Source organism: Labrus bergylta, chromosome 8 (assembly GCF_963930695.1).
Source record: "Labrus bergylta chromosome 8, fLabBer1.1, whole genome shotgun sequence".
NCBI classification, from domain to species: domain Eukaryota; kingdom Metazoa; phylum Chordata; class Actinopteri; order Labriformes; family Labridae; genus Labrus; species Labrus bergylta.
The window spans coordinates 28,557,562-28,569,207 of record NC_089202.1 but is presented as its reverse complement, the minus strand read 5'-3'; the positions used below and the strand labels follow the sequence as shown (position 1 = coordinate 28,569,207).

The 11,646-nt window shown below is 38.4% G+C and overlaps 3 protein-coding genes across 3 annotated transcripts; 2 read left to right on the top strand and 1 right to left on the bottom strand.

The window, feature by feature from the left end:
- Positions 1–3,113: 3,113 nt before the first annotated feature.
- On the bottom strand, positions 3,114–3,523 carry LOC110002822 (histone H2A-like; the record flags this gene model as incomplete). The annotated part of the gene is made up of 1 exon (XM_020658481.2): positions 3,114–3,523. A coding segment is annotated over one exon (333 nt), but the record flags the coding sequence as incomplete, so codon positions are not given.
- Positions 3,524–5,708: 2,185 nt separating this feature from the next.
- On the top strand, positions 5,709–6,169 carry LOC114921809 (histone H4). The gene has a single exon (XM_029282325.2). It carries the CDS (start codon positions 5,811–5,813, stop codon positions 6,120–6,122), a length of 312 nt encoding a protein of 103 aa, XP_029138158.1. The 5' UTR covers positions 5,709–5,810; the 3' UTR covers positions 6,123–6,169.
- A 2,097-nt stretch (positions 6,170–8,266) lies between these two features.
- LOC114921806 (histone H2B-like) lies at positions 8,267–10,644 on the top strand. Its single transcript, XM_065958236.1, has one exon. The coding sequence runs from the start codon at positions 8,345–8,347 to the stop codon at positions 8,711–8,713; it is 369 nt and encodes a 122-aa protein (XP_065814308.1). The 5' UTR covers positions 8,267–8,344; the 3' UTR covers positions 8,714–10,644.
- Positions 10,645–11,646: the final 1,002 nt, after the last annotated feature.

Genomic DNA, 11,646 nt, shown 5'->3' with positions numbered 1-11,646 from the left:
TGATTTGAGTGTAAGTTTAAAATACAGTGAAGCAACTTTCTGAGTTGACCATCGGGGGAGGAAAAGGAAAAAAAAGACAGAATTTGAGGGAGAGAGCTACAGGTTAGTTTTGCTTTAGTGAATCGTTCTACACTTTCACAGAGCTATTTAACAACTGTGTAGAGAAATATGGTGTGGCAGAGATTTTACGGCCTTATTCTGAATTCTGGCATTGGGCTGGTTTTTGGGCTAGCTTTAGACGCTATTCGGCAAGTTTTGGGTTCGTTTTTGTCACATCGACCCGGCCACCCTGGCCTCCCTCCTCCTGCTCGCTGAGGCTAATCTGAACCGGCATCTTAATCTGGTTGTTTCCTCATCTCCTGATCCCCGTCACAGTAAACACACAGGAAAAAACATCCAGGTAGAAAGAGTGAGACCAAACTACACTAACATGCATTTAAAGGTTCTTAGAAGTGTATTGCGTAAGAGTATTAAGAGTATCACTGACAAAAAACACCGCATAAATTCAAGTTCTAATTGTGAAAGAGTTTGTCTGTGGTATGCAATAGGGCAGGGGTTTTCTAATTGTGGAAACATTACAGAGCCGAAGCATTGTCGATGCCCCCCCCCCCAAACTACAACACATGTGGTTGCAACCAAACCCAGGATCTTGCCTTCCTCCTAAAAGTCGATGATAAATCACCTTTCCAAAGCCTAATCTATTAACCTTATTCTGTGTAACAGGTGTTCTTTACAGTGTCTTAACAAATCCTCACACATCAGCTTGATTTAAAAAAAAAAAAAAAAAACCTAAATGTAGACATTGTTTCCTGCACTGTTTTAATGATCCACAAATTAAAATTTCATGACCCTCATAAAACATCAATGAACTGAATCCAGATAAAAACAAGGCTCAAAGGAGATAAAACAGTCAATAAAATAATAAACAGTGGAAACACTTCAGTGCAGTGTATCCAGTCAGACCAAGGCTGTTCAAAGTACTGCTGTCATTACTCTCTATCTAATCTGATAAAAAAAAAATAACCCCCTAAAAATGAGTAAACACAGCTCACTGTTTCAGGGAGCTGGAGATGAGAGCATGAGGAGAAAATGTAAGAAATAACACATTACTTAACAGGCTCAGATTCTTGCTCAGAGGAATCTTCCTGCTGCTGTTTATAACCTGCTGCATGTGTACAGACGGTGAAATTTCACTTTTAAGTTCTCCGCTTGTTACACATGTGTGACTCTGCAGTTTGTGTCTCACATTACCGTCATAAATTCCACCTTTGAGCATCTCAGACTTCAGTTTTTATTGACTCTGAATCGCACAAAGGGGTCAACACATCTGTTGGACGGAGTCACTAAGTTGTATTCTGTCTGTTTATTCAGGTGTTTGTCTTGAGCTATTTTACTACAAATCGTACTCCTGTCACAAGCAAACACGGTTCTCACAGCAATCCTCTTTGAATTCCTGACCTGATGAAAGCAGTTTTTGTTTCAGCGGTTTGTTGGATTACCTTGCAGCGTAAACACTTCGATTTTTCTGGTCAGTCAATAAACAGCTCACTGATAAACAAAAAAACAACAACAACAGACTTAACATCTGAACAAGAAGTCTGACAAGCGCTTTAAACCTGCATTCTTTCTCATGTCCAGCAGGGGGGCGATCCCACTGGTTTTTAATAAAAAGTAGGAGGATAAAATGCTCTGAATTCCCAGCTGATTGATTTACTCCATCAGGAAACATTTTCCTGAGTTTATGGTCTCAATCTATAGATCGAGTCTTCTTCAATACAACATGATGTTCACTTTGTTATTCACGGTCCCATTTAGAGTCAAATACGAAGGTTGTTGTCGTTGGGGGGGGGGGGGCTACAATAAGCAGACAGAAGGATGACCTAAGGTAAGACCCAAGAAACCAGTGAAACACTCCTATGATTGCATAATGTGATTTTACACGCTCAGTTCAGCAGAGTTACACTGACAGTAAGGGGGGGGGGGCTGTTAATGATTGTGTGCAGACAGATGAGCCCTTGTTAAAGGTATGATAAGGCTTCAGTCTACTCTGATGACCACATTCTGCTAATGTCAAAATCGCATGACTTAACTAGTCCATGTTCAAAAAAGGGTGTAAGATGATGTGAAAAAACACATCCAGTCCTACCCGTATCCAAGGTCCAACAAGGGCTAGATAGTTATCTGTACTCTAGTAAGAAAAGCAACAGATTTAATATATTATAGACATTTATTGGTAGATGGTACAGACCTCACAAATGACACTGATTAGATTTTGACTCTTTAATTATACATCTGTTAAATATGTTGTTCTTGAAAATGTGTTTGAACTCTCCTGTCTTCATTTCTTCACTGCAGATGTTAATACAGTGTAGCTTCACATTGGTCCTTACTGCTTGTTTTTTTTTTACATAAATATTGCTCTGAGATTTTGTATCCTTCTCTCTGCTTAAAAGAAACCTTTGGATACTGTTCGGGAACTGATCATTCTCAACTCTGTACATGATCTGGATGATTTTAGAGTCGACCAGGCCCTTGAATTTCAGAGTACTCAGTGTGATGAAGAGTGGGTCTGTTGGTCCTCTGTAGGTGGATTTAATTAAAATTCTTATGGCTCTTTACTGAAGAATGAAGATTGGCTCTGTGTTTGTTTTGTATGTGCTCCCCCACACTTCCATACCGTAACTAATGTATGGGAGCATTATCATAAAATTGCAATAGATTTAGATATTTTCGCCTCTTCCTGTATTTGTAAAAGAGGAATATGTGAGAGTAGAAAAAATGAAATTGCGTCAGCCTGCTTTTCCTAATATTGTAAAGGTGCTGCTTGAGTCTGGCTTTCAGGGTCCGTCCTGTCTCTACCTCATAAAGCATTACACAAACCTGATACATTAAACTAAATAAACAAGTTATGGCTTTGGAGAGTAAATCTTGCCACAATTGGAGCACTGGCTCCTCCATGTGGAATAAATAGGAATTGCATTGGTTTCCTTTTAAAGAGTCCTGCATCAGTTTAATGACTTGAACCCGCAACCACTCATACATAATAAGTAATAATTAATACCGTTTAGATGTTATTTAATTTAGCCTTTCAATCATCTGTAGGTGCCTGTATCAGAGGGATTTTCTCTTTAGTTGTGATGTGGTGGCTCTTAAAAGAGCCTTTGTGTTTGTTGAAGTCAGGGTTGGGTGTCTACTTCTTGGTGGCCTTCTCGGTCTTCTTGGGCAGGAGAACAGCCTGGATGTTGGGCAGCACTCCTCCCTGAGCGATGGTGACTCCTCCGAGCAGCTTGTTGAGCTCCTCGTCGTTGCGGACAGCCAGCTGCAGGTGACGGGGGATGATACGGGTCTTCTTGTTGTCACGGGCAGCGTTACCGGCCAACTCCAGGATCTCAGCGGTCAGGTACTCGAGCACAGCCGCCAGGTAGACGGGGGCTCCGGCACCAACACGCTGGGCATAGTTTCCTTTACGCAGCAGCCTGTGGACACGACCGACTGGGAACTGGAGCCCAGCACGGGAGGAACGCCAAGAGGGTCACCATCATGCCCAAAGACATCCAGCTGATCAGAAGGATCCGCGGAGAGAGAGCTTAATCTTAATCTGTTTACTCTCTAAAACAACCACAACGGCTCTTTTAAGAGCCACCACATTTTACTCAAGAGGTGTTCCTGTACTGTCTCTAATTTATAGTGATGATGAGTTTGTTACAGTATAAAAGACACATGTTGTGATGGACACACAGTGCTGCAACCATACACACATTACGATGTAAAGTGAATGAAGCATAAACTCAATATGACGTCATTCCAATATGACGTCATTATCATCGATAAACACTATAGCTCTATATGATCTTCTGTGATCATGTATGTCAGTGAGTCATGAAGAATACAGGTGTAACGTGAGGGTCCGATGTGTGGTGGATGGATCACTCTAGTTAAGAGAAACAGAAGGATGGAGACGGATAACTTTCTCAGCAGCACTTTACTGTCATCCACATTGTTCTGCTACACAACAACAACAACAACAACAACAACAACAACAACAACAACAACAACAACAACAACAACAACAACAACACTTTCTTGATACTCATCACATGTCACGTCATTAGCCAATCAGAGGTTAGGATGATTAAACTCAAGGCAAACATTATGACAAACACAGATTTGGTAGATTCAATATAATTTGGTCACAGTTACTAGGTGCTACTTCAAACATTAACACATTTAAATATATCAATATTAACTTTATAAACTCAAATATGTAAATAGTTCACTGTATACATTTTAACTTAAACTTAAATACATGAATTAACTTAAATATATTAATTTACTTCACTTTTAAATCTTACACATGTATCCTCTTAGAGATCGCCTGAGGTATTTGTCTACTGTTTCCTGATATGGCCTGATATTTTTTTCCCCTTCATAGTTTTCAATCAAAATCGTAATATAGAGTAGTTTGTATTTCTCTAAAATCATCGTTCAGCTAAAATAACTTCAGTAAATCACCAGCACACACTATGAACTCAGGAGGTTCAATCACTGCCTTATTGAAGGTTTTTATGTTGCATGTTTTCAACTTTCCTCCCTTGTTGTGTTCGTGTCACATTTATACATATCTTCAAATACATATCTACAAATCTTCACATAAAATCTGGAGGTTAAATACTACTTTTTGATCAAATATTTTTAGTGAAAATAAATAATATAATTAAAGAATATCAGAGATAAATGTTACTGGGGATATTAATTCAGTGATTTAATGGGAAGGAGCTAAAGCAGTGTTATTCAAATTACAGCACAACATTTAAAAAAAATATGTATATCAAAACAATCAAACAGAAGACATTAGAGCAACAATGTCTGGAATAAAACTGTACAAAATACAATTTGAATTCAAAATGAAATTAAAAAAATAAATGATGATTCTAAATAAATTATGATGGGAGGCGGAATTCTTTAAAACTTCTAGCATAAAGACTAAAGAAGCAGAGCAGGACAGAATATATTACTGAATTAAAAACAAGCAGTGAGCTCAACTTGTGACAGAAACAGACAATGTAGATGAAGAATTTATTAAATATTATAAAAGACTCAGTTTAAAGAAGATAGAGAAGATACAGGGTGTGAAGTGAGGAGATTCCTTATAAACAGTAGAACTAAAGACAGGAAGAGAGCCAGGTAATGTGCAGGTGAATGGAATTTATAAACAGAAACAAAGAGAGAGGAAACAGTACAATATTGAAAGTGTGTAAGATCTTACAGGAAACACAGACAGTTGCCGATGAGTATGTTCAATATATTTATTGAATTTGTGTTATTTAAATATATTATATTTTTTGTGTTGGGTTGTTATAGACTTTCTTTTTGTTTCAACATTCAGTCATCATTTCTTAAAGGTGTGCTGATGGAGCTTCCTGTCCTCCTCTCCTGGATGTTTTTTATGACCTTCGCTGTCCGAGGTGCTGAAATGATCCCTGCTGCAGCATGTTGTGTCATTTGTTTAGAAACAGAATAAAAATAATCTTCTTTCATCTCGGTGTGAATGATTCCAATCCAAGATGTTGAATGTTTTCTTCACCTCCTGCTCAATGTGGAGCTCAGTCAGTCTAACAGGAGTCACGCTGTCCCTGATTCCTGCTGCTGATCAGAGGGGGGCGCTAATGATTCATGAGATTTTGCTTTTGAAAAACATGAGCGAAGAAGAAGAGTAGACTTAGTCTTCTATAAGGTTCTCAGAGACTAGATATAATTAACCGTGAATTCTGACTCAGTATCATTCAGCTTTCAACAACTGATCTGCTAACATGTCTGGAAGAGGAAAGGGAGGTAAAGGACTCGGTAAAGGAGGTGCTAAGCGTCACCGTAAAGTCCTCCGTGATAACATCCAGGGAATCACCAAGCCCGCTATCCGCCGTCTGGCTCGTCGTGGTGGAGTCAAACGTATCTCTGGTCTCATCTACGAGGAGACCCGTGGTGTGTTGAAGGTGTTCCTGGAGAATGTTATCCGTGATGCTGTCACCTACACCGAGCATGCCAAGAGGAAGACCGTCACCGCCATGGATGTGGTTTACGCCCTGAAGAGACAGGGACGCACTCTGTACGGCTTTGGAGGTTAAACTTCATCCTGACCCACTCACACTGAAACCCAAAGGCTCTTTTAAGAGCCACTCAACTGATCTGAAGAGTCATTTCTAACTGTAACTTACTGAACGAGAAATAAAATCTCTAATGTGAATATGTTCATGTTAAGAATTGAAGTTTTTGCGTTAGTTTAATAAATTGCTGCGTTGTAGCCGTAATAACACTCCTGTTCACAAACATCAGGACGGGGCGACAATCACATCACTCTTGAGGAGTCCTACATGTAATGGTCCTGTTCATCACTTGAATTCTGACTAGTGATGTGAATAGCAGTTCTTTCCAGTGTACTGAATCAGTTCAGTACTTCCCTGCAGCTCTGTCTGTGAATCAGAGTTTAATAAGCTGAATGTTCAGTTCTGCTCGTGATCGTACTGAGAACAGCTGGTGGTGAATAATAAACCAATGAGCTGAGAATTGCATAAAGCTACAGAGTGCAAACTGAAAGCTGCTAAAATAATCACATTTATTTTCCCTGACCGTTCTGTTCAGTAAGTTCAAAACACAAATCACTCACTGACTGAGAGGAAGAGAGAGACTCGGAGACGGCGCTCTCGTTCAGTGAACGTACTGAACGAGCGAGACTGTGAGTCACACACACACACACACACACACACACACACACACACACACACACACACACACACACACACACACACACACACACACACACACACACACACACACACACACACACACACACACACACACACACACACACACACACACACACACACACACACTGTACTGACTGAAACACGATGGTTAGTAGATGTTAAATTAAGTTGGATATAAAAGCCGTTTGTAAACTGACAGCAGATATAAAAAGCATTTTCAACATTTTCTCGACACCTAAATGTTACATAATATATTTTCTACTTCCTCAATTTGAATGAATCGTTCATGACCGACACATCACTAATTCTGACTATTGCACATTTATATTTCTGTTAACGTTTGAAATGTGGAAGTGAAACCAGAGAAATGTAATCACTGTGTGCTACAAATATATTTTATATATTGTAATAGCTTCTTCTACTGTACTATTTAAGTTGTTTCTAGTTCTGCTTTATTTCCTTGTTAATTGTTTTAGCACCAATACACAAAGTCAGATTTCTTGTATGTGTGAATGTACTGGGCAATAAACCCAGATTCTGATTCTGAACTGCTTTATACTAATCTATAAAGCGACGTTCATCACATGGAGGGAATTTATTATTCATAAATGAGATTAATATCCTCAACAACAACAAGATGTCGCCGTCGCAAGATCCCGTTTAAGCTCTTCCTGTCCTGTGTCTTTATTCCAATCTGGTTTTTATGCTCCAAATGGCAATAAACTGAACTGAACATCTGATTCATCTAGAGGTATTCTTTAAATCTTTTATTCAGGTTAACATATATGTATGGGAGGGGGGGGGGGGAGGTCGTTTTTGTGGTTAATTTGTAACAAATGTTTCATGTCATGTCTTTGTAACCTGCTACTGGATGCTTTGAATTTCCCTCGGGATCAATAAAGTGTCTATGTGAACATGCAGAAAAGTCCTAGTTAACCTCAATATGGGTCCTTGAACATTTATATAACCCCCAAAACGATTAGCTTTACCAATATAACATTCTTCAATTCCTATATTTTACAAAAATATATGACATAATTAGACTATTCACGAACAGCATATTAATAAGTAGGCTATAATTATATATTGATGAGGTATAGGCAACATGTCAAACACTGAAGGATTAATAACACTTGAGCCATTTAAAGAAAAGTGTTGCCTCGACAGCTGTTGGGAGAAAAGTTAGAATATAATAGAAAACAATAGAACAAATCTTTAATGTCCACCAGAGGTTGAAATTTGCCTTAAACTCTCCAGATACTCTCCAGGCTTCTTCCAGCACCTCACATGCTGAAATGTCTTGATGAGGTCAAGTAACTGGAGGTTTTATTTGTCTTAATTTGAGAGTAATTCCTGCCTACTCATTAACATTTAAGTCAAACTCCTGAATAACTACTGATGAAGTTAACGGTGAATGAATTCGGACAATGCATGCTCACTCCACATGACGCACGGCCCTGAGCGCGCAAATCTCAGCCAATCCTGTGAGAGCAACAGCACATGCTGTTTGCTTCAACGCCAAATATAAGCAGCTTTCTGACACTCAGTTCGATATCAGTTTTTGAGACCACCACTCAACAAACATGCCTGAAACCGTGAAAGCGCCCAAGAAGGGCTCCAAGAAAGCCGTCTCTAAAGCCACCAAGACCGGCAAGAAGAGGAGAAAGTCCAGAAAGGAGAGCTATGCCATCTACGTCTACAAAGTCCTGAAGCAGGTCCACCCCGACACCGGTATCTCCTCCAAGGCTATGGGCATCATGAACTCGTTCGTGAGCGACATCTTTGAGCGCATCGCCGGGGAGTCCTCCCGTCTGGCTCACTACAACAAGCGCTCCACCATCACCTCCAGGGAGATCCAGACCGCTGTCCGCCTGCTGCTGCCCGGTGAGCTGGCTAAACACGCCGTGTCTGAGGGCACCAAGGCTGTGACCAAGTACACCAGCTCCAAGTAAACCCGCTGATCACCAGCAACACAACGGTCCTTTTAAGGACCACACAACACTTCATCTGAGAGCTGAAATCCTGATTGCTGTACACAGCTATGATTTATATTGCAGTAGAAAGAGGTCATTCACTTAAACTAGATTATTTATTCTGGGTAAGGGATCTGAAGTGAAACAGTAATTTAATCTTGTGTCACTGTGCATCAGAATCTGGGTTTATTGCCAAGTATACTTACACATAAAAGGACTTTCACTTGCCGTATTAATGCTAAACAATTGCCAAGGAAGTACAATGAAAACAGGAATAGTAAAAAAAAAGTTTAATAGGACATTCAGGGCAGGAAGTGAAAGGTTACAAACATACTGTGTTCACCTAAATGCAGCAGCAGTTTAACTGAGAAAAAAGCCTTGATTATTAAAAGAGTCCTTGCTTTAGCCTGTTCTTATTGTAAATTAAACAATCTAAATTTAATTTCCACTGCTCACCTTGATCCGAACATGAAAGTAATCTCTAAAGAAATGATGTTTGTATTAACTATAATGTGAACTCTTGTATTGTATCTGTCACAGTTCACTTTTATCAGAATTTAAAGTCATTTTAGTATCGGCTGCATTAATTTAAATGCTGAGATTAACAATATTTGGTCTGATAGTCATTTTGACAGATTAACTCTTTTTAACTACGTGTATGATATAGTCAGCACACAGCCTGAAACTATATTAACATTTATTATTTTTTACATTATAGTCTAAATGTGAATGCTTACATGTGTTACAATAACTACAGGGCTTTAACTTCTTAGGCCTAGAGCTTGATTTTAGTTCATAATGCAATAAAAGGAATTTGTCTGAGATGTTCAAACTTCATGCAGTGATGTCATCAAGGTGATTTCTCTGTAAAGATTTCTCCCTTCATGAAACCAAGTCAACACAACTTCAGATCTGTTTTCATCTTTCCTGTGTGCAATGGTTATAGAAGGTCAAAGAGAAGCCTTAAACACAAGGCTTCTATGTATTCACATACTGTTAATATGATACTATAGTCAGCTGATTTACTCACAGCCCGCTATGATCCAAACCATCTCTACTGCAATTAAATCAACTGTTCCCAGGTAGAAGTTCTGGAATATGTGGAAAATGTGTATCTCTCTGGGGCCTTGTGCTCAATTATATAACCGAATTAAAGACACAACAGGACAGTTGATTCTCTATGCTCTGTATAACAATGTAAGAAGGAAGGAATAGATACATATCACTGTTATATTGTTGTTTTTTTATTTTACTATTATATATTTTTTATTATTTTTCTTTAGTATTATATTTTTCTGTTATTTTTTTGTTGTTTGTGCTTGTCTCTTCTTTTTACCCCCTGGTATGGTAATTTTATTGTAATTGATGTGTCTGTGTGTGTATATGTATGGGTGGGCAGGGGAGGTATGTGTCATGTTACCAAAAAAAAATGTCCTTAATGATTATTGTATCATGATACCGGTCAAATTAATAGAGATATTTTTTTTTTAAAAGTGATGGAATAAATGTGACCACTCCCTGAGCATGAGAATGTTTTTCATTCAAATCAGATATCAATGTACCTCTAATATTTGTGTACAGTGGTTGTTGCCTAGCCTCAAGACCCCTCCATTACTTTCTTCATGAAAAATCACAACCTTTGTTTCTGATATTTCTTTAATCAAATCAGAAAAATTACATGAAAAGTTCTGCTGTTTGGACCTCAGACGGTACACAGAAATGTGACAGAAAAAAGACACAGAACAACAAAGGATTTTTTAAAAAGCACTTCACTTCACAGACACTTTTTTTTTTCAGGCACTCTGCGACCCACTTTTGGGTCCCGACCTACCAGTTGAGAAACACTGGTTAAGAATGTATAATACACATATTTTCTACACATTGAAATACTAAATATAAAAACAATAAATCAACAACTTACGTTAAGGATGTTGTTTGTTGATTTGATTTGTTTCTCAAAAAGGTTTTACTGACTTTCAGAGCAGCAAAGACAGATTTTCAAAACTTTAGAAAACCTGCTCAAAATGAATAGGCTACAAAAAACTTGAAGTCTGTTGTATTTTATATTTCACATGAACCAAAAGTTGAATGACTTTTACATATTTATGTAGTTTACAAGACAATCATAAGCCATAGTTTAGAATCTGTATTAAATATATTACAGAAGAGAGGGAAAATAACTCTCCTCTGTAATATATTTAATAACCATGCTCAAAGATCTGAGCTCAGCTGAGGAGAATGAGATTAATTAAATTAATTGAAAGTTATTAGTCAGTACAGTGATTTTTGGTAAGACTATAGAAGGCTATTTCAGAGACAGTAACCACACAAACTGAAACTGAATGTGATTTATTCAGTTAACTTTGTTGTTAGATTGTTAAATCGTACTAATTTGAAACTTTATCCCCTTCTTATAAAATCGATCATTTGGTCTGACCTGGAGATCAAACCCACATCATCATCTGTGAGTCTGTGTGACCTCCTGAGTCTCCGACAGCCTCCGTGTGTTTACCTCCACTGAAAACTCTCCGATTAAAACTAAACACATCAAAGTATAAGGTTAATGTTTGTTTTATTTCAATAACTGATGTCTCTGCTTATACTATCATCCTTTTAAAACTTTCACAGGTCTCATTAAGACACTTTAGGAGCCGAAATGTGTCGGAAAATCCCCGCGTGTTGTCCAAACAGAGCGGGTATCATAGAGGTTTGAAGCCTGCTGTAATGAAATTAAAGAGACCTCGTCCACAAACATGAGCTGAATCTGAAGAGATGAAGGTTTTCTAACTGATGCGGGACGTTTTTTCCGTTTAAACAGATTCTCTGTGTGAGTTTAATCCCCATAAAGTTGAAGATAAAACACAAAGTGTCGCCACATTTCAGACAGGAAGAAGAGCGTCTGTGTGGGTTGA